General features: G+C 45.4%; 1 protein-coding gene across 1 annotated transcript in view; it reads right to left on the minus strand.

The window, feature by feature from the left end:
• PTPN13 (protein tyrosine phosphatase non-receptor type 13) overlaps positions 1–23,878 on the minus strand; it is a 121,065-nt gene that overhangs the window by 34,045 nt on the left and 63,142 nt on the right. Inside the window, exons 13-23 of the mRNA XM_081021316.1 lie at positions 21,664–21,802; positions 19,225–19,377; positions 17,767–17,949; positions 15,541–15,703; positions 12,874–13,297; positions 11,481–11,578; positions 9,724–9,813; positions 9,214–9,321; positions 7,453–7,584; positions 3,576–4,039; positions 1,309–1,437 (exon numbers count right to left, since the gene is read on the minus strand). Coding sequence (XP_080877442.1) covers positions 1,309–1,437; positions 3,576–4,039; positions 7,453–7,584; positions 9,214–9,321; positions 9,724–9,813; positions 11,481–11,578; positions 12,874–13,297; positions 15,541–15,703; positions 17,767–17,949; positions 19,225–19,377; positions 21,664–21,802 — 2,083 coding nt within the window. The remainder of the gene's footprint in view (positions 1–1,308; positions 1,438–3,575; positions 4,040–7,452; positions 7,585–9,213; positions 9,322–9,723; positions 9,814–11,480; positions 11,579–12,873; positions 13,298–15,540; positions 15,704–17,766; positions 17,950–19,224; positions 19,378–21,663; positions 21,803–23,878) is intronic.

The raw sequence follows: 23,878 nt of genomic DNA on the forward strand, positions 1-23,878 counted from the left end.
TAAGGTGAAAGAAAGCACAGCTGTGCCACCTCCCTCAGCACTTTAAAAGCATCCATGAGTTACAACTCAGAGAAATTGTGCATAAATATAAATATTCGGTAGTATTCTGCTTCGCAACCAGCAGAGGGAGCTCAGAGGATGTGTGACAAGGCTGTATCGACTCAGGTGCCAATAAGTGGCAACAGAACCACATACAAAGTCAAGAGTTAAGCTTGAGAGGTAATTCACTGATTTCCAGCAGTCTTTCTGCAGGGACAAGGAGAGTCACCACTGCAATTCTGCAGTGTTATAAATACAAGCAGGGAAAGTACGCATTTTTGTTGTTGTTGCTTCCATTCATGGTACGCATAGTAATACGTTAGGAAACTCGATTCTGATCTCAGTCGTAGTTTACGCATGAATTAGGGGAGCTCTGCACATCATGAGTGCTGTGGGAAATACTGGGGTTTCACACAGGAAATACATAAAATGTGGATACCCTACGTGAGCATGTGGCAATAATGCTGGGTGGGAAACTTGTGGTCCTCCAGACGTTGTTGGACAGCAACTCCCATCATCCCAGAATCTGGCAATTTTGGTTTTTCTCAGTTTCTGATTTTCCAATCCTAAATTCAGTTGTCCACATAAATTCGCATTTTTTAAAAAAATCATGAACTTTCACCACTATTTTTGTGAGAATTTCTCCTAATATACATGTTGGAATAATTTTTTGCTGAATGTATACGCTTTAGAAAGGCGATTTCCTCTCAAATAATGCATGTGGAATGTTATTTCCCCTAATAAACACATTTTTATGGACACTTCACCCCAGTGTATGCGTTTTTGTACACATTACATGGCATTTCAAAAGTTGGGGAACTGTAAATTTCAAAGGATGGCTGTATTTTGGCTCCTGTATCATTTTGGAAAGTGAAAACAGGGAGGTTTGCCTTTAACTGAGAACTTGGTTGAATTGCTCCCCCAAACCTAGGCTGGAGTCCAACAATATGTGATGCACAACAGAGTTTGCTTTACTGTAATGTATGAACCAAGTCACTCTGTGTGTGCATTTTTCCCCGAACAAAACACAACACTCGGGTTTCTCTTGATGTGCAGAACTTGCCCTGAATCCTTCCCCTTTGCATGTAATGTCACGCAGAACCTCAGCCTTGAGAGTTGTTGAGAGAAGTTAAATATTAGCAGCAGGTTTAACTACTTGACAGTGCCTCTTTAAGGTCCACTGCTACCCTGTAAACCATACATTTTTAACAGGTCGCTTGGAGTGGAAGAAAAAAAGAGAAAACAGGTAAAAACCTTGTCAAACAGTACCGTGACACTTATTCCCAAGCCGTTATCATTTTTGGCCAGTTCGACCTCAAAGATATCTCCAGGTTTAAGAGGCGGTGAAGAAAACTTTTTAGAATTCATTGAGTTGGCCAAATTCATGAAGTAAGGCTCCTTTACAAAAAACAGACAAAAAAACAGAGAGAGAGGAAAAGACAAAAAAAAGAGAGTATACCCTGTTAGAGAGGTGATTTGTGATTAGGACTGTATTACATATTCAGCAGGGATAGCCAAAGGTTTGAAACAGGGATAAAATGAGATTACACGTACATAAATATTTACACATGCACAAACACAACGCAAATAAAAAACAGGGAAGCACTCTCGAAATCTAAGCAGATATATCCAAATGCAACTACCATTTGATGCAGTCTTTCAGGCGACATTCATGATGTTATGGATCAAAGCGTCTGCAGTGACAGATCTCCCAGAATAAAGGAATCAATATGCCAATAATTGCTTGGGTCAGATACACGGCCAAAATTGCACGGCATAATGCGGTCATGTGTGGCCAGCTGATCTACAAAAGCATTATGTGCCTGAGCAAGCGGTCAGCTGACCTACAGGACCCTCACGTGAACCTGTCACAGAAGGCTCCAGGTGGGCAGGTTTTGGCTAAGGAGCAGGAGGGGTAGGATAAAGGATGTTAAAATGGGATTAAAAAAGTGTTTTGTGAAAACTGCCTTGAGCCGAGGGGGGCGGGATATTCCAGGGTCAGACTAAGAGGGAAATAAAGGTAAAGGTAAAGGTAAAGGGACCCCTGACCATTAGGTCCAGTCATGACCGACTCTGGGGTTGCGGCGCTTTTCTCGCTTTATTGGCCGAGGGAGCCGGCGTACAGCTTCCGGGTCATGTGGCCAGCATGGCGAACCAGAGCAGTGCACGGAAACACCGTTTACCTTCCCACCGGAGCGGTATCTATTTATCTACTTGCACTTTGACATACATTTGAACTGCTAGGTTGGCAGGAGCAGGGACTGAGCAACGGTAGCTCACCCCACTGCGGGAATTCGAACCACCGACCTTCTGATCGGCAAGTCCTGGGCTCTGTGGTTTAACCCACAGCGCGTGTAAATAAACTCCTATTTCTGCTCCCTAGGAAGGAGACATAAAGCAAGGAGATCTCTGGGGTACGCCATACACTGGGGATGGAGAAATTCTCTATGTTGCCCAAAGAAAGACTTTGCCCAGACCACACCCACTCCACATGGATTTTCCATCCTTGGGTGTTCATGTCTGAATGGAATATAGCTCCATCACGAAAAACGGTCCTTGCCTGTAAACAAATTCTGTGACTTATAGAGGCAACAAAAATTACCCTGATAGGACTGCAGCAGGGCTAATAGTCAAAGTGGGTGGGGGAGAAGTAAAATGAGAGAAAATAAATGTTGCATAAATGACTCATGTCTTGGCCTACTGAATTCGCCACGATTATCCCATAAGGCAGCCGCCACCACCTGAAACAGCATCTAAACTCTCTATAAAGCGTTTAGCATGCCACTGTCCTGTTTACCAGCAACCCTCCTGTTAAAATGATTCATACCCACAACAGAGAGAGACCTCAATAAGCGGAGACATCTCAAGTGTCCATTTCCCAGGCAGGTGGGGATTTGCCGGAGTGGGGAACCTCATGATAAATAGTGCAAGCGTGCTGAAATGGGCTTTCCGGAGGGCTCTTTTGGAACCAAAACCAAGCTCTTGTATTATCTTTTGCTGATCACGTAGGCTAATATACGCTTGCAAGGAATTTCTCCTTGGGAAAATAAGCCCCCAAAGCGTTAGTAAAAGGTGCCAGAGCGGTTAAGCAACGGAAGCGCTGGTGGCCGATCCCCACCCAGTCCATCTCACTCCCTTGTTTTAATTTCGAAACAAACCAGTAATTATATAAGACCTCATCCACACCATGAATTGAAAGCACTCTTATACTATTTTCACAACTGTGGCTTGCCCCAAGGAATCCTGGGAAGTGTTAAGAGAGCTAAGAGTTCCTAGGAGACCCCATCTCTCCTCACAAAGCTCCCATTTGAAGAGGTTGAGCAATTAATCCTCTTTCCCAAGGAACTCTGGGTACCGGCAGCTCCGTGAGGGAACTAGGGGTCTCCTAACAATTCTCAGCCCCTTAAGAAAACAGTTCCCAGAATTCTTTGGGGGGAAACCATGGCTGTTTAAAGCACCATCATGGCACTTTAAAGGTATGGTGTGGATGGTACGGAGGTAAAAGCAAAGCAAAGTGGTATAGAAATGGACTATGCCTTTTTGGCGGCCGCTGTTGCTGGTTCCTGGCTGCTGGAGTAAGTGGCTTCATCCATGTCAGAATCTCCTCGGTCAGAATACTCCACGGTTTCCGCCGTCCCAGACTTTTTGGCCTTTGCTGTGTTTGCCTCCGAAGATGCTCCGCTTCTTTCGCTGAATTTGGAAAGGGCAAGCTGGGAATCGATGCAATTCTGGTATTCCGGCTGCGGCTTGTCGCCGATATGGTTACCAAAACCACCATTTGTTTGGCTCTGGGACAGGCTGGCGCTCTCGGTCCTGGAGTCTTGGGAGCTGAGGCTTCCGTCCCGTTTACCTGAGCCAAGGCCAGATAAGCTCCCAGAGGTAGGCCTCTGCTGGCTCAGCGGCCGGTTGTGTTCCTCTGAAGACGACTCTGTCTCATTGTCTGGTGTCAGTGGCAGCCTTTTAAAATACCCCTTTGTGCCACTGAAGAGATTTGATGGTGCTACGGAGAAAGGGAAATTCCCAATAGTAAGCATTATTTAAATAACCTAATACAGTGGTAAAGGTAAAGGGACCCCTGACCATTAGGTCCAGTTGTGACTGACTCTAGGGTTGTGGCGCTCATCTCGCTTTACTGGCTGAGGGAGCCGGAGTACAGTTTCCAGGTCATGTGGCCAGCATGACTAAGCCGCTTCTGGAGAACCAGAGCAGTGCACGGAAACGCCGTTTACCTTCCCGCCGGAGCGGTACCTATTTATCTACTTGCACTTTGACGTGCTTTCAAACTGCTAGGTTGGTAGGAGCAGGGACCGAGCAACGGGAGCTCACCCTGTCGCGGGGATTCGAACCGCCGACCTTCTGATCGGCAAGTCCTAGGCTCTGTGGTTTAACTCATAGCGCCACCCACGTCCCACAATGTAGTCATACCTTGGGTTAAACATGCTTCAGGTTGAGCGTTTTCAGGTTACGCTCTGCAGCGACCCGGAAGTAATGGAACGGGTTACTTCCGGGTTTCGCCCCTCGTGCATGCGCAGATGCTCAAAATGACGTCACACGCATGCACAGAAGCGACGAATCGCGGCCCGCGTATGCGCAGGCGCGGGTTGCGTTCTACTCAGGATGCAAGTGGGGCCCCAGAACGGATCCTGTTCGCATCCAGAGGTACCACTGTACACTGGTTAGTTGAGACATACATATCTCAGCTTAATAATCCAAAATATGCTCAGGTCTGGAGCCTGGGTGCTCCAGCCTACAGCCAAATCCTTCCCTCTTTCAGTCTCAGCCCTACATGGGCCACAAGAAATCAGAAACGTGCCAACCGTACTGAGTTTCAGACAACTGGTAAAAACTGTCTTATTTTATGAGGCCTTTGCACCTGGAATGCTTCTCAGATGTTTCATATTTTATTTCCTTTGGAGATTTAAATTTTAAGTTTTGGAGGTTTAATTTAGTTTTAAATTTTTCTATATTGTATGTTTTCACTGCGTCGTGAAAGGTGGGAAATAAAATTTCAAGCGAACAAGCTAATAAATAATAAATAAAATACATTTCATTTATGCAATTTCCTATTACATCTGAACTGAGAATCTGATTACCAAGATCCTAAATCATGCTTGGAAGCTGGATTTAAAATCATTATCTGTTCTGATTTTGGTAATCCCACTTCAGATATAACAGGGAGCAATGGTTTCTTGATGAGGGAAATGTTGGAACCGCAACGCATCAGGATGAGACGAAGGAAGGTTCGTCCGAGGATGGAATGTGTAGGTACAAAAAGCCTATATGGGCCTCAGTTTCACCTTACATTTTTAGCTTTCTGTACTCAAACTGCTAGCATTAAAGGTAACGCTGAGAGGATTTACAAATGAAAGAACAAATGAAAGACAGAACTCCAACCAAACATGGCCGATGCAAGGATCTCAAGGCCCAGCATCAGCCCTGGGATGGATGAACATGTCAATTTCATTTTCTCTCAGTTCTTAATTTTTTCTTCAGTCTTAAGTTTTAATTCTCCACATTTCTGCTTCAGTTTGCGAATTTCTTTTTGAAGTGCCCTTGTGTGTGGATCCAGCACTTTTGTGTGGATTTCTCCTGTATTTTTATAAGCAATTTTGCCTAATACATGTGGTTTCTTCCAAAGCAATTTCCCCTAATATTTTTGTATGCTATTTTTAAAAAAATGATATTTATTAAAATTTCAGAAAAAAGAGTTACATAAAAAACAAGAAAAGTAAAAGCAAAAGACAGAAATAAAAATACAAGAAAAATACAAAATACAAAATACAGAATAAAAGAATAAAAAACACTTTAAAAAAATAGATCAATCTTTCCATGCCTTACATTCATATCCTTGTTTCCCTGACCTCCTCATACCTCCCTCTTTTGTATTCCAATTCAATTTGTTAATCCAACAATTCCTTTCCCTCCTTTTTAATCCTAATCCTCAATCTTGATATATTGTAACATTAGATTTTTACAAATTAAAAACCAATTTTTCCATATTCTTTTGTACCTATACAGCTAGAAACCACTTAACTTCAATCCAACATCATTCTAACATTCATTTATTTTGCAATATTTCTGTAAGTAGTCTTTAAATTTCTTCCAATCTTCTTCCACCGACTCTTCTCCCTGGTCTCGGATTCACTAGATGCATATATTAGATGCACATTTTAGTATATGCATTTCTTTGTACAAATTACTTAGCTGGAGAACTGCATTGCAAAATTCCAAGAAATGCAAATTTTGAAGTATGGTCAAATTTCAGTTTGTGCGTTGTTTTGGAAACTGCGAATCAGGTTAAGTTCACTTTTAAATGCAAATTGACCTGAATTTCTCCTCCATCCCTAATTGGCACCCAGGTCAGGAAACTTTAGGCCAAACCGACCCTTTCCTTAATGGCCTTTTTAAGCAGGTTATAAAAACATTTTTGTTTCAACAGGCCTTTAGTCTGGATTCCCCTCATGTGAAGCCTTTTGGTGACTCCTAGCTCTCTGCTTTTACTACTTATAAGTTGTTGGACTTTTGCTTTTGGAATTTTACTGTCTGCTTTTAGTGACTGCAAGTGTCCTTGTGGGCCTATCTGGGCTGAAAGGCAGGGTACAAATATTTAGACAGACAAACAAACAACCCTGATATAATGAGCTATGTCAGCTTATCAATTCCATCCACCCCCAATGATCTGCAACTTTGCTCCAAAGCTGTCCCTTTCCTTCCACCCACAAGCTAATTTTATCGGATGATAAATTATGCTAGCTGGGTATTAATTGGCAAGTTTTAGTGTTGCAGAACCCCTGGATATGTGGCCGAAGGTGTAGCCAATTCCTGCTAAAACCTGCTGCGTAACAGTGCCTGCCTTAAGGGGAACATGGAAATTACTTTCTAATTGCAACAACAAGAACAACTGCAACTGGGTTGAGCTATTGTGTATAGATGTACGAAAGGAGAAAAACTAAGCAGAATTTGCAAATTACACCAACTATTTATCTAAGACAGGGGGGTGAGGAATTTCTGGCCAGTGGGTCAAATCTGGCCCAGCATGGCTGTCTTCCCTGAACCATGCCTACCTACATCATATGTGATGTCAGGTGTGACAGACATAGCTGGATCAATCACACAGCTGATCCCTGCAGAAAGTAGTTTTGCTAGAGCTCTGCTCTGTGCTTTGGCAAGAATAGGGTTAGCAAGTCCCTTTGTGCTGTGGTTTCCAAGCACCCAACAACCCGCTGACTGTTAGGCACTTAGGAAGTGCTGCACAAGGGACTCTGACAGGTGGGCGGGATAATGCCGTTTGATTGACAGGTTGGTTGTCCCAACCACCTGTCAAAGTTGGCCCGCAGGGGGTGGGGGCAGATAGCAATCTGGCCCGTCAGGCAAAGAAAGGTTCCTCACTGCTGATAACACTTAGCGGAATACCTTTTGTATGCCCCTCCTTAGGCTGCGAGATGACAAGGGTCACTTCTTCTGGAGCATGCTCAATAATTTCCAGCGCTGTGTGATGGCGGACCCCTTCCAAGCTCACACTGTTCACTGATATCAAGCGGTCCCCTATGGAGAGAGATTGATTCAGAGATCAAAACAATACATTTTCAAGCTTTTACAGAGGGGCCATGGAGCAATCCACTGACTGCTGCAGATGTTCAACATCCATTTTGTGCTTGGTGCAATGCAAACGATGGACAAATCTGGCAATTTCAGTTTCTCATTTTTCCAATATTAAGTTTGGTTTGGCTCATTTCTGCCTATGTTTGCGTGAAAATATGGTAAAAAGGTAAAGGACCCCTGGATGGTTAAGTCCAGTCAAAGGCGACTATGGGGTTGTGGTGCTCATCTCGCTTTCAGGCCAAGGGAGCTGGTGTTTGTCCACAGACAGCTTTCCAGGTCATGTGGCCAGCATGATTAAATCACTTCTGGCGCAACAGGACACTATGACGAGTGCCAGAGCGCACAGAAACACCGTTTACCTTCTCGCTACAGCGGTACCTATTTATCTACTTGCACTGGTGTGCTTTCGAACTGCTAGGTTGGCAGGAGCTGGGACAGAGCAATGGGAGCTCACCGTGTCATGGGGCTTCAAACCACTGACCGTCCGACTGGCAAGCCCAAGAGGCTCAGTGGTTTAGACCACAACACCACCCGCGTACACACACACACACACACACACACACACACACAGAGTCTGCATGAAAATTCATAAGCATTTTCACCAATATTTTAAAAATTGTATGCAGTTTCCCTTAGCATATGCATTTTCCCAAGCAATGGCTCTCATGATGCCTTGAATGGGAAAGTCTTGTATCACATTGCCATAAGTTCTTCACAGGTTCTTTTGGACCCAGATTTAAATCATCTCCACATGGCCATAATGCTTGCTGTGCGACTATCTTGGGCTAGTGACTATCTCTCAGCCTAACCTACCTCACATAGTCGTCATTTGGCTAAAATGGGTGCAGGGAAAGGTGGGATGAAAATATAATAAGGATAAAACAAGAGTGATGGGTATTTAGGATACCCCTTGTGGTTATGTTTTGGTTGTTGCTGGTTGTTGGTGTCTAAATAAAAAACTTCAAAGCAGCTGTGTGGGGCTGTTCATTTTCCCAGAGAAGGAGTTTTTTCTTCCTTGTCTCTTCCCCTGATCTACACAGTGCCCTTCTGAAGTTGCTATTATTAGCCCCACTGGTTCTGGGGAGGGAGGGAGACAGGAGATAATACCCACCCCCTACAATGTTTCCCCAAGCAAATTAGACCCCACTCCAAGGGGTGTTTCAACAAAGGGAGAGAAAGAATAATGGATCTCTCTCACATCACCGTCTAGTTTGGTCCTGATAAGAAGCACCGAAACTTTATTTTTCCAAGATGAGCTGTTAAGCTATAAACTAACAAACCAAACAACAGGCAGCCATCAATTGCAGACGGTTAGCAATATAGCTCGCCTACATAAAAAGTGTAATTGCCTGATAGGGCCATTCAATGCATTTCATTTTCCAAAATTAGCGGCAAGCGTGTCTTCCAATCACTTCTAATGTCATTGCCAATGGCAACATTCAGTATTTCAACATTAATACATATGCAGTAACTTTTGTTCATTATATTTGTTTTTTTAAGTCAGTGTTTTTAATGTTCGGACAGTATTTCTACTGCTTTCTTTCAGCATACAGTAGCAAGCCTAAGATTTACCTGGTTTTAGCGATCCCTGCAAATCTGCTGGTCCTCCAGGAGTTATCGAGTGAATGAAAATCCCAAGGTCAAGCTTTCCAGTTTTCTCCCCACCAGTGATCTGAAACCCTGTTTAAAGCAGTCATTTAGTAAAATTTAAAGTAAAGTTTAAAGCAGTTATTTGGTAAAATTCATGGCAATGTTTCATGAGATTTTCAGAGACCCATTGACCATGGTTTACTAAGAATTTCCCTGTGTAAAGGGATAAGGATAATGGTCAGTTTACCCCAATGGGGAATCTAGAGGTAGAGTTAGGTAGGCCATAAGACCATACTGATGACTTTATATCAACATGTGTTAAGTCTGTTCCAGTATCTGATAGCTTTCTAAACCTGGGGACATTTCATTCAAAAACAAAGGCATCTTCCAGACTGAACTCCACCACAACCTGCTCCACCTAATCAAGCTGTATGCTCAATTTTTGTTCATTTCTGTCTTTACATATGGACTTTCAAAGTGACATCAACTCACCTAAGCCATACTTCTCATCTTTTTTCAAGTTTACCAAGCTGATCTCCCTTTCTGGCAACGACAGTGGATTTTGCTTTGTTTGTAGAACGTCTGTAGGGAAAGGGAGGGGGGGAAGTCACTGAGATATAGCAGGGTGTATTTATTTCTTGGAACATGACATAACACAAAGGACTTGAAACCTTTCAAGTCAAACTTCACTTGAATTTGCTGTGTAATTAAAAACAACTCTTCTTGCAACTCAAGAGGGGCATTAATGATAGGGCTTGACACTGCTTCAACATTTTGGGGAAAGGAAGTTCTTCTCCTTCCTACATGAAACGCATCCTTTAGGATATGCAATCTGATGAACATTTAACAATATTATCTCCACAAAGCAATCAGGCCCCATTTTGAATATGTGTATATTAATGCATGCAGATTCCATCTAACTCAGTGCCTTTGCAGGGTCTTCCAGAGTCAGATATTCCTCATGCAAGACAACTTATGGTTCTGGAAGTGACTACAGGGGCTACATGTAGTGGAAGAACTAGCCAGGCCCATGCAGGGGGAGGGCAGCTGGGTCCACTTGCCCTGGGCCCTGGAGGGCTAAGCCAGCCAGCCCACCCCCGCTGCTAGACTTTCACTGTCATGCCAAGATTTTCTAACTTTATTCTAACAAGACTCCTGCCCCGGACCTCAGACCAGCTCTGCATGGGCCTGTTTCCATAATATTCCATAATATAGTGGAACTACCGTATTTTTCGCTCTATAGGACGCACCCGACCATAGGAAGCACCTTGTTTTAGAGGGGGAGAACAAGAAAAAAAAAAATCTCCCCCTCTCTGCGCAGCGCCCCTTCAGCGAAGCGGCAGGAGAAACGGAGCCCCTTCCATTTCTCCTCCCGCTTAGCTGAAAGGGTGCCGTGCCTTAGTTGAAGGGGTGCGCACCGACCCCTCTCTCTCTCCAGGCTTCAGCGAAAGCAACGCGAAGCCTCTGGAGTGCGGAGGGAGTGCTCCCACTGCGCTTCGGAGGCTTCGCGTTGCTATCGCTGAAGCCAAGGAGCCTGCATTCGCTCCATAAGACGCACACACATTTCCCCTTAATTTTTGGAGGGGAAAATGTGCGTCTTATAGAGCGAAAAATCTGGTCTATTAAACAGGGGCACAAGATGAGTGACTGGACCTGTGTGTTAAGTCCCCTGATCTCTCTCTTTCTCTTTTAAAGGACTCATATATCAGTGGGGGAGCCACATGCTCTTCATGCAAAAGGCTCCAGGTTCAATCCCCGACATCTCCAAGTAAGGCTGGAGATTTTGGAGCGCCACTGCCAGTCAGCGTTGGCAACACTGAGCTAGACAGTTCAGTTGTCCAACTGGTTATCAAGACAGCTTCTTACATTCCTAATCATTGCAGTGCAACTGTTCCTGTTACAATGTTTATCTAGGAACAAGCTATCTGCTTTTTATAAAGAGGAGCTGTGGTACTTAAGTGCTTCAGTGGGGGTGGGGGGAATCAGCATCACCAAAAGTGACAGTATAGAACCATAGAATTGCAGAGGTGGAAGGGACCACGAGGGTCCCCTAGTGCAATGCCCTGCAACACACCCAACGTGGGGCTCAAACCCACAACCTTGAGATTAAGAGTCTCATGCTCTACCCACTGAGCTATCCTAGGATTAAGTCTGCACATGGTTCAAGTTAATTACTAATGGACCTTTAAAAATCCAGTCACAAGGTCTAAAGTTCATCGTAAAAAAGTACTGAATCAAACAATGCTGACCTACAACATAGGCTTGGCTAGTGTCTTCGGTGGATGAAGAATCAGATTCATTTTTCCTTCTTTCTAGGCTGGAATTTAAACCTGCATGAGAGTGTGAACTAAAGGTGGTTGGGAAACGGCGAAAGAGAAGCAGTGAAAGGGGAGTGGAGAGGAAAACAGAACATAGAAGGGAACAAAGGAAAAAGTAAAAAAATAATAATGATATAAACATGACAAACAAAACACAAACTGGTGTAAAGGTAACACCACTTCTGGGCGTTAAGAATGCACCAGTGGAAATCAGTGAACATGGAGATGTTTATTCTGTGCATGTAGAATCAGAGCTCCATGGGATAAGTATGAAACAGCTGGTTGCGAAGAGATTTTAGGATGATGAAATGAAAATGAATCCTGCAGTTTTGCAAAATTGCAGTATGTCCAAACAGACAGTGGCCCCTGACATAAACTGTAAAAAGCTTAGGAAAATACAGTGGTACCTTGTTTTGAGTCCTGGATGCTCGACGAAAAGGACGCTCAACAAAGCACCACTCTGAGCATGCACATGGAGCGGTCTGCGCTTCTGCGCATAGCGCGATTTAGCACTTCTGTACATGCGTGAGCGGCAAACCCAGAAGTAACCTGTTCCGGTACTTCCGGGTTTGCCACAGACGTCCATTGAAATGGACGCTGGACGGGGCAGACTTATACAGAGGTACCACTGCATAACAAGGTGAAAGTGCTGCAAAAATGCTCAGGAATTCACTTCCGATCCAAAACAATTCTAAAAATGGATCTCTGCTTACTTTTGGCCTGAAGACACCAACTGTTTAATATAGCCCAAGGATCCTAGCTATTGACTACAGGGCATTAGGAAATGCTGTAAATACAAGAGAGGACTTGGAGAACTTCTGCGGCAATGGTAACTGCCCTCCCTAAAAACGGTGTACACATGTTAACTGGAGTTTGCCATGAGGACAGCAACAGAAAAAAAGACCACTTTAAATCCTGCAACCTCCATGCGAATGCCACTGAGAAATGCTTAACCTGTGGCAGTGTGGCAAGCGCAAAAATGAAAAGCCTCTTATCCCATGCTTTGTCCCAGATGCACATACTGATTTCACTCCGCACAGGTGGCACTGCCTGTGTTTCAGGCTATGCAAGAGAGACTTCAAACCAGGGATGGAGAACCTGTGGCCCTTCAGTTATTGATGCATCACAACTTCCACCAACCCCTGACCAATAGGGCCAAGGTGGCAGAGGCTGATGGGAGCTGGAGTCCCACAGCATGTGGTGGGCCACATGATATCAATTTCTGCTTTAAACATTACACAGAGCATCTTCAAAGGGATGTACTTCTGGGTAGCTACCTACGGGAACGGCCATGTTAAAACCAGTCCGCAAAAGAGATCCTTACTTGTTGAGCTTTGCTCCTCCAGCCGCTGATTCGGCGTCAGATTTTGGCACCTGCTGGAAGATCTTCCCCATCATTTCCTCCATTCTCCGAGAAGAAGCGTCCACTGGGCTGATAACGTTTTTCCGAAGAGGGCTGACAGACACCTGGCTCTGGGTCAGGTCATGAAAGGATTTGCTCATGATTCTGGGCCTTTCCTCCCAGGGCAGCTTCTCGTTTTTGTCCCTGGAACAGCTCTGGGCAGATTGGAAGAGGGAGAGTTCAGAGTAGGAGAGCTTCTTGAGGATATCCGCTTGCACCGACAAGGGCCGGACGGCAAGCCTGTTCAGTGTGCTGCTGGCCAGGCTGCCGGTGCTGATGGCACGGCCCATGTTGAACCCTTTGACAGAATCCGTGTGGAGGTTGAGGCTCCTAAACGACGCTCTCTCTGCAAGGAGATGGAAAACTAGTTTATGCACTAAAAGCAACACACCTCAAAATGCCTTCTGTGTAGACTGGGAAATCTAGAAGAAATAAATATGGCAGCTGTGACTCTTAAAGCTCTACGGGGCTCCAAAGTTTACCAATTCAATACACTCAGTAGCCACTATCCAACAGTAACTCTAGATGGGTGAGGATGTTTAGGGTGCAAACAGACCACACATTTAAAGAGCGTGACTTCCCCTAAATTAATCCTTGTAACTGTAGTCTGTTAATGGTGCTGGAAATTGTAGCTCTGTGAGGTGTAAGCTACAGTTTCCTGGGATTATTTTGTGTGTGGGGGGGGGTGCCATGCACTTTAAATGCATGGTGCACACACAGCCCTATGTGCACACACACACACACACACAGAGTTAATGTTTTAAAAATAACACTTAGCAGTGGGCGCTGTCTTTTTCTAGGACAAAAACCAGTCACTGGGCCCCACAATCCAGGGGGAGAGGGGCTGCCATCAAAGCCCATCTGAAAATTGGATGCTTGATACAACAGCTCGGCTGCTCACCAGTACAAACAACAGTGATGCTAATAATTACATTGTCCGTACTTAAAAGACCTACACCGGCTGCTAATTTGTGTCTGGCACAATTCAGCTGAATCTTCAAAGCTCTAAGTGGTTTGGGACAAGGTATCTGAAAGCCCATCTACTCTCACATCAGCCTGTCTGACATTTAAGATGTTCTTCAGAGGACCTGCTCTGACTGGCTCTCTCTTTTGAGGTAGTAGTGGAGGAGACAAGGAACAGAGCATTTTGGGTTGTGGCACCTCACCTTTGGAACGCCCTCTCCATGTTTCTTCACCCCTGCCCTTTTAGGCTAGAGGCTGCCATTTTAGATTGCCCCAAATGCCTCACTCTCAAAGGTTTATTTTTTAAAGAGGGAGCGATGGCTGCGACAAAAAAAAGGTGTTTCCATGCTTTTGTGGCTGCTACCATTCTCTGAATGGGGTACACTGGGAGATGTAAAATGGCATAGTTTCAAGAACTCCAGCAGATTCCAGAACACTGCCACACCTAAAGTTGCAAAGTCTCCCGAAATGCAAAGGCGGGGAAGCAGTTTTGCCTCCAAACCCCTCTCCCCAAATCTGAGCTGAGCTTTCAGCACCTGGTCCTAAACTTCACAATGCCATCTTGTTTTAGGACAGACAGGAGTTCTGGCTGAGACCAAAACTCCTGTGCATACTTTCCTTGGGACTTCAGCCTCTGACTGAGCATAGAGAGGTATGTGTCGCGAGGATCTTCAAATGCACACACCTTTCATTGCGTCGTCTCTCTCTTTTATCTAGCATGAAATGTCTTCAGCCCTTTGAAGCCTTTCGATGTAACACTTAATCTTCGTCTAATCTCTGCCAGTCCTCTTTTGCACTCTTTCAAGAATTTGAATCTCTTGTATTTAAGCTCAGTGCCCAGCACTGTACACAAGACTCGCCTTACAAAGGTTTTACATGAAAGAAACCATTATCTCTCCATTTGTAACTAATCCTCCTCCTCCTTAACCGTATGACCTTGTTAGCTGGGTTTCTGGCAGACACCATGGGCTGAACATTCTCCACCAAGCTATTGTCTCTTTGTCAGCTTCTCACAACAAATATGTACTATATACACAGGTGGCAAGAACTATTATTATTATTATTAGCAGTCAACATTCACGTTAATTTTTTTTGCCCATATATGATTTATTGCTCCTTACATTTTTTTAAGCAATTAAATTTAACAGCTGTAGATGATGACAGTTGTATGCAAATACCCCAAGTTGTTAAGGGCCTTCTAAATTAATGCAAGAACCTTGTACCTGGCCTGGGGACCTAATGCAAGCTTTTGGACATCTGAGTTAAGTGCTGTTGTTTCCAATCAGAGTACAGTGGTACCTTGGGTTACAGATGCTTCAGGTTACAGATGCTTCAGGTTACAGACACTTCAGGTTACACACTCTGCTAACCCAGAAATAGTACCTCGGGTTAAGAACTTTGCTTCAGGATGAGAACAGAAATCGCCCAGCGGCGGCACGGCAGGCCCCATTAGCTAAAGTGGTTAAGAACAGTTTCAGGTTAAGAATGGACCTCCAGAACGAATTAAGTTCTTAACCCGAAGTACCACTGTAGCTCTCTCTTCTGCAAGCTGAGGTCCAACACACATGGCATACAGATTAGCAACAGCAGCAGGAGGAGGAGCAAGAGGACAGCCATTGTGCTTACCTATTTCCTGAGCATCTTGGTTACTTTGCCTGGCTCTCATCTGGAGCTGAAATTTATGCTGCGAAGAGCAAAGCTGCAGCAAGTACTGGCAGGTCTTGCTGGTGTCAGTTTGGAAGGCATGTTTTATACCATCAGATGTGTTCTGCAGAGTTATCTTCCTCTTCTGTAGCAGGAAAAACAGGTAAAAGGCAGACACATATATATGAGCTACTTTCCAGCTCTGGGGCGATGCAAATCATTATTCAAGAACAGAACTTGCAAGAAGCAAACAATTGACTGGACTGCTGTACCGACACTGTACATTACTTCAAAACCTGAGGTGCAGAAAATGCAATTATAGCTCAGCTAGGTATTATGCAAGGGTTATACTGCATGTGAAAGTATTCAAAGTGCAGGACAAGCAAGATCAAGATCATGGTGTGGAGGTTTAGTGCTCCTCCAGAGGTCCTTTTTATTGTGCATTCATGACGGTTTGTGCTCATGATTGTATCAGGGAAGTTATATGCAATTCCACTTTCAGTATCATTTCCGCCTGGAAAGGTTTCAGCGTGGACATACTGCTTTTTTCCCCAGCTGGTGACTGCTGAATTCCTTTCCTATTTCATACAGCTAATCTTCTGGGTTTTGTTCCACTCTCGTTGCGCCACAGGGAATGTGGGCCCCACCAGATGGCAATAATGAGGCAACCCTGGGGAAGTATCTCAGAACAACGAATAAAGCGGAATGGTGTGTGGACGGGCCCAGTATAAATCCACCATTTTTGTGTTGATGACATGTTGCAGAAAGTACCTGTTGCGTAAAACACCAGTTTGGAGGGATTCTTAGTCCTTTTCTCCAATCCTCTTTTTCCAAATCTGCTATTTGCTGCAGAAGTGAAGCTTATACTGATGCTAATAACAGGTTTTTCCCCGGGGGGGACTGGAGTGTACAGGGAAAAGACTACTCTCCCCTTCGTGTGACACATTCCTGCTCCTACCCACCCATCTCTGAGGCTAATCTCCAAATGATTGCACAAACATAACATCACATGTAATTCGGCCCCACAGGTATTGTTTTTCAGTATTCACCATTTGGTGCTCGGAATGAGGAACGGAAGAACTAAAAGGTAACACTAAATTGAGCATCTTTTCAACTCCATGGCTTGAAATAAATGGGATTCGAAAGTGCTGTAATATTCGTTGGATTCTGCTCTTTACACTAGAGAGAGTCAGAGCCAACCTACACATTCAGGGCGAAAAACACACACCATGTGACACAAGCCTCCCGAGACTCCGCCACTTCAGAATACGGGGGGGGGGGGGCTGTATGTCTGAGAGCTCCTCCTGTTAAAAGAAAAAGGGAAAAGCTTCCCTGCATATAGAATGGTAGCTTAGCGGGGAGAGAAAGGTCACTCTAAATGCCTATCATGAAGAATTTTGGCAGTGGCGGAAAGGAAGCAATTTTGCATGCAACCCCCGCCCCCCCCATTTGCATTCTGAAGTGGTACAGTCTCAGAAGGACTGTACCGTAAGGTTCCTCCTACTCCATTATCGGTCTTCAGTGGATGAGATGCCTCCAACAGCACAGTGACAGATCGGCTAGCAAATATCCTCAACCTCTCTAGCATGATACAGCCTGGCTTGCTGCTCATCTAGCTTTTATTACTAAACTATTTGCCACACACTATGGAGCACACGGTATCTTCCTGTTGTTCCCTTCTGGCATGCTGTCATGTGGACACTGTAGATACCGTATTGGCCTGAATGTAAGCCATACTTTTTCTTCAAATTCAGACAGCGAAAAGTTAAGGTGCAGCTTATATTCGAGACCTTCCCTTTCCCCCAACAGCTCTGGGGAGGATTGGGAGCAGTGGGCAGGCTGCGTGTCATTGCCCCACACTCCTGGGCTGTTCTCTTGGGGGGGGGGAAGCAAGGCTGCTTTGCCAGCAGCCTCCCCCCCCCAGAGCAGCCCAGGAGCGCGGGGCAACAGTGCGCAGCCCGCTTGCCACTCCCAAGCCTCCCCAGAGCTGCCGGAAAGAGGGGGTAGGGAAGGAAGGAAGCAGCCTGGGTTTTGTCTTTTTTTCTTTTCCCTCTTTCAATGTTAAACGTGCAGCTTATTTGTGGGTGCGTCTTATATTCACGCCAATACGGTAACTGGAGTTTCGTGGGTGGGTGGGCAGGCATGGAGTTGTCCAGTCTGTGATTGTACTGGTGGTGGTGGTGGGAGGAGGAAATGTTACCAACGTACACTGAAGGATATTTTTTTTGTTTCTCTCCACGGGAAGCGGAGGACAGGTGTGCGGGCTCCATTGTGGACCTCAAAAATGAGAACTCCTTTGGGGCAAACTCCCAGCAAAATCCCAGTCTGAGATTTTTTCTCTGGCAACACACGGTGGAAATGAACGCCGTATTCTGTCAGCCTTTGGCAAATCTACACAACGAGAAAGGAGGCACAGAAAGAGAGAAATGTTTGTGAGAAAAGTTAATTTGAGGACATTGATGAGTGTAAAAATGATATTGTGCAGTTCAAAAGAAGAAAAATGTGACCTTACGATGAGATTCACCCTTTGTTTTCATTACTCATTTCACATAAAAACAAATGTGAACATACAACATTGTACATTAATCATGTTCAGTAACAAAACTGTATGTATGTGTGTGTGACTTTAGTTCCACACCAATGAATGCATATTGAATCTAAAACAAATCACTTCAAATAGATAAATAAATAAACACATATTTTAAACACATCTTATTTCTTGGCTGTTACTCTGAAAAGCAATTGCTATGGCTACCTCTGGCCAGCTGCAACCTACGTGTAAGACATCACCAAAAATCAGAAAGGATTTTCCGAAATGTATGATGTGGCTTTCCTATACTTCAAGAGTGTTTAACCTTTTCCAGCCTGAGGGCCACATTGCCTCATGGGCAATCTTCCAGGGGCCACATGCCAGTTGTGGGCAGGACCAGAGGCAAAAGTGGGCGGAGCAACAGTTGTGACCCTTACCCTTGTACAGAAGGGTGTGTTTCTGCTAAACAAAAGCCAGAGGTTTACATGCGCACCTCTTTCCATCCAGGTGGCACTGGCACCACTCAGGGACACATGTTCCAGTCATTCAAAAGCAAATTGAGGAAGGCGAAGAGCAGGACCAGTATAGGGTGTGCTATGGGGAGCATTCAGCGCGGGTGGCGCTGTGGCTTAAACCACAGAGCCTAGGACTTGCCGATCAGAAGGTCGGTGGTTCGAATCCCCGCGACGGGGTGAGCTCCCGTTGCTCGGTCCCTGCTCCTGCCAACCTAGCAGTTCGAAAGTACACCAATGCAAGTAGATAAATAGGTACCGCTCCAGCGGGAAGGTAAACGGCGTTTTCGTGCGCTGCTCTGGTTCGCCAGAAGCGGCTTAGTCATGCTGGCCACATGACCCGGAAGCTGTACACTGGCTCCCTCGGCCAATAAAGCGAGATGAGCACTGCAACCCCAGAGTCGGTCACGACTGGACCTAATGGTCAGGGGTCCCTTTACCTTTACCTATGGGGAGCATTCTAAGGGCCAGACAGAAAGAGCTGGGGGCCACACTGAGCTCTCAGAGCCTGAGACTCCCCAACGTCGTTACAAACTCTTATTTTCACCATTTGGGTTTCATCTGCTTGGAAACCTCTAATGAAAATGAGTGTGGTGGGCTCCACGCTTGACTTCCCGTACTAACCTTCAGAAATTCAAGTTCTGCCTCTTTTTCAGAAGCACCTGCGTAGTTACTATGCAGTTTTGGCAATTCTTCTTTCACATTAGACAGGTCCAGATTTTCTAGCACTCTAGCTGGTAAATAGTGTTCCGTTCTGAAATAGGATAGGCCATGCACCTACAGAAACAGAGGGAAAGAAAGAAAAAGCATAAGGGCAAGGTACGGATCCACAGGCATGATCCAACCTGGCTGCAGGCTGGATGATGTGCCACCCTGGTAACGCCAGAATAGCAGAGGTGTGGATGATGAGGAATGCTGTGACACGCCTCCCTAGTTCTTAGCAGCGATCCTATTCATAAAAACATTGACCAAGAAGCACAGAATCCAGCTGGGAAGAACATGGCAAATGTAACCCCCTTGACCCTCATGCATACCTTGACCCTCAGAAGACCCAAGACCAGGTGCAGGGAAATGTTGGCCTTCCAACATTTCTGAACTACAACTCCCATCAGCCCCAGCAAGCATGGGAGTTGTAGAGTTCGGCAACCCCTGGAGAGATAAGGGTTCCTTGCCTTTGACTCAAGACCTATGCGAAGATGACATATTGCAGTTACCTTTAAACTAGGCTTCCTCAAACTCGGCCCTCCAGAGGTTTTGAGACTACAGTTCCCATCATCCCTAACCACTGGTCCACCTTGCTAGGGATCATGGGAGTTGTAGGCCAAAAACATCTGGAGGGCCAAGTTTGAGGAAGCCTCCTTTTGAAAGACAGGATATGCCACTGTAAAGTGAGAGAACTGCTAGTGGGCCACAAGAAATAAGAATGCCAAATAACTGGATGCTCCCAAGAGCCGAAATAGAAGAGACTGACCACTGTACTTCCTTGAGCAGCAGAATCGTCCAACCCAGCTGTGCCTGAGCATCAGAGGTGATGGACTTGTTCAATCCTGGTTTGGAGATACAGCATAATCGACCACCCTCAAATGGCATGTTGTGTTTCTGCTCGAACCCCTGCTCTGGGCTTGCCTCCCGACCATCCTATCAGCAACATATGATTTGGGAAATGGTAGTCCTAGTAGTTGGATCTGGACTCAAGTTTGTCCTCCTGTGACATCAACAGGAAACCCTCCTCTGCTTTTAGCACTGAATTAAAGACCCAAAAAAGAATTGGATCACTTTGACTTAAAGGCCTTGAATGGAGAAGACACTGGCCCCAATTTGCATGCAAACCCTAAAGATCATTGCTTCCAAAACAACAGGGATTTTAGCTCCCAGTTGGTGGGTCGCTTTCACAGAATGGAAGATGGCAGCAGGATCCCCAAGGATGCGATCTATGGGGAGCTGGCTTCAGGCACCGGGCCTCCTGGCGGACCAACTCTGCATCACAAGGATGTCTGTAAACGTGGCATGAAGGCTGGCAACATCAAATCCGCCATGTGGGAGTCCCTTGCAGACGACTGCAGTGCCCGGAGACAGAAAGTCATTAATAATAATTTATTATTTATACCCCGCCCATCTGGCTGGGTTTCCCTAGCCACTCTGGGTGGCTTCCAACAGAATATTAAAATACAATAATCTATTAAACATTAAAAGCTTCCCTAAACAGGGCTGCCTTCAGATGTCTTCTAAAAGTCTGGTAGTTGTTTTTCTCTTTGACATCTGGTGGGAGGGCGTTCCACAGGGCAGGTGCCACTGCCGAGAAGGCCCTCTGCCTGGTTCCCTGTATCTTGGCTTCTCGCAGTGAGGGAACCTCCAGAAGGCCCTCGGCGCTGGACCTCAGTGTCCGGGCAGAATGATGGGGGTGGAGACGCTCTTTCAGGTATACTGGACTGAGGCCGTTTAGGGCTTTAAAGGTCAGCACCAACACTTTGAATTGTGCTCAGAAAGTCAGGTTGTGTATCCACAGCAGTGACCCGAGGAGGAATGACCGCTGGGAGGAGTGCAGAGAGAAAAAATGCCATGATGTTTCTGCATCAGCAAAACCGGATGCCTTCATCTGCCCCAGCTGCAACAAAACAGGTCTCTCCTTTATTGGTCTCTACAGCCGCTGTAATTCTCCAACAGTGTGACTTCACCCCTGGGTGCAGCCTTTCATTGTCTACCTAGACAGATGGGATCCCAACCACAGCAGGTCCCTTCCGCATGCTTGACAGGATGGATGCAGCCAGCAGGCTAGCCACCCTTGCAACCAAACCATGGTTCAGAACTAGGTGCTAATGCAGCCAGCTCTAGTTTCTAGCTGCTAATCCTCAGTTTTATGGCTAACACACGGTTCATTCCCAAAAGCTTGTTTGCGTTCTTCCCCCTGCGCTTCAAAACAGCCGATCAACCGAACCAGTAAAAATCTGCATTTATATAGCCTTCTAGATTCTAAAACAACTGAGATGCATCTATTTACACAGCAGGCACAAGAGCTGCAAAACAGAACCAGGAGGCTGCTCACAAATGAAAGATTATCCTTACTTCAGCCTGGTAATCTCCATATTCTGCCTGCAGGGCCAACGAGGCCAGCAGCAAGGCTGTCTCCTCATCACAGTGCATCTTCTCCTCCAGGATATCTTTCCTTAACTGCAGGTAATACTGATGGCACGTCAAAGTATGCCTAGTGGAAGAAGAAAAAGGAGAAGGGGCACTTGAGCACAGTCCTTTCTCTAACCCACATTTTAGAGCGCAACCTAACGTTACCAGATTTTTTTCAACGAATCCGGGGACACTTTTCAACTTCCTACTAAATAGATGGATTTTGTCAGGGGACTGATTAGTAAATCCAGGGACTTGTCCCCAGGAAACAGGGACGTCTGGTAACTTTAGCGTAACCAAGTTCATAGAACACAGCCAGAGAGATGTTCATGGAAGATGGTTAAGAGATGGGAGAAGCTTCCACCAATATCACACACTGTTAGAATTTATTTGCATACCCCCTTTCAGCCAAAAAAGGGGTCCCAAGATCGCCAAAAGGAAAAGTGTGGATGGAAGAAGAATCGGGTGGGTTTTTTTGGTTAGACGTCTGTGCTTGAATTTGTTTTACGTGTGGAGATCAGTGTATGCTCATCAACGCACAGTCTTCTCTGTAAGGCTCCATTCTGATGACATCATTATTATTACTATTACTATTACTATTACTATTATTATTATGCCGCCTGCCTGACTGGGTTGCCCCAGCCACTCTGGGCGGCTCCCAACAAAAAACAGTAAAAGCACAACACAACATCACACACTAAAAACTTCCCTGAACTGTACAGTAACAATACTGTATTTATTTATAAGAACACTTTTACACTGCCTTTTGGTTCTAAAGAAGACACCTCACCCACCACCGATGATTAAAAATCTCATTGCGATTCAAACAAGAGTGCATTTCTAAAAACCCAGATCTGCAACAGGCAATGTTAAAATGCATTGAACATGGATGGGGACGCTTTTCCAGTTTGAGGGCCCCTTTCCTTTAGAGGTAACCTTCTGGGGGACACTTGCCAGGGGTAGGAAGGGCCAGAAGCAAGAGTGCATGGAACATCGGTGTTAATCTATGCGCACACCCTCTATCTTCCATCCAGGCAAGCAAGAATTCAAGGCTGCACACTAGCCTGACAAGAGCACTCAAGCAAGGTAATGAAATAGGGCTGGAGAGCGGTGGCTTGGAGAGAAGGGAGTGTGTGGCCTTGGGAGAGTCCCGAGGGCCAGACGAAAGGGTCTCAAGGGCCACATTCAGCCCCAGGACCTGAGGTGCCCCATCCCTGCACTAAACGTTTGTTGGAATGAAAGCATCTTAACCACTTGCTTAACAGATATCAGAGTCGGGTCCAGTGAGTTAGCTAACCAGGGTTCCCATCATCAAAAATGCTCTGTAGCACCACACATGTAGGCTCAACTCACACATAATGCTTCCAAGCCACAACCTGTGAGGACTGCGAACAAATTTTGTGTTCATGCCATCTCTTTGTGAGCTCACTTTGCCACTTCCATGTTTGGGCAAAGCACAGCAGCAAATTATGGCTGGTGCATGGCAGGTATAAGGAACCTCAGGCCTTGTGGGGGTCAAGTGTGGCCCTCCAGGCCTCGCTATACGGCCCTCAAAACTCTCCCCAAGCCACACCCCTAGCATTGAATCCTGAGTGTTTTTGCGCAGCTGAAATGTGCCCTAGGACTCTGACAACCTCTCTTGCCTATTTTGATGGGAGGATAGAGAGGAGCGTGCAGAAACCAGCCTACTGTAGGAAATATAAGACCTGAAAACATTCTCAACATTTAAATCAATGTTATAATTATTATAATTTGTAGCCAAGCCATTGTACATCAAACATTATTGTTTCTAAGGGAAAGGAACGAAATAGAAGTTGTTCTGCCCATTTTTGCCTCTGGCCCTGCCCACCAGTGGGAGGCTGAAAAGAGTTTCTCCAGCCTTCATGTTCGACCTCCAAGCCAGAATGGCAAATCAAGGTGAAATATACTCGGAGTCGAGAGTGGATTTCATGCTATTTATTCAGCTCATAGTGGTGAGGAGGAATGGAAGTTCCTCCACAATATCTGCTTTATATACATTATTTACACAATGGGCTGCACGTGATTGGCTAATTCCGGGATTCTCCTGTAGGCCAATCAGGTTGTGGATTCACTTCCACCTGGAGCTGGATTGGGTGACTCCTGCGGACCAATCATACTGCTGCATTGTTCTAGGACC

The sequence above is a fragment of the Podarcis pityusensis genome (genome assembly GCF_964106645.2).
Source record: "Podarcis pityusensis genome assembly, chromosome: 9".
NCBI lineage: Eukaryota > Metazoa > Chordata > Lepidosauria > Squamata > Lacertidae > Podarcis > Podarcis pityusensis.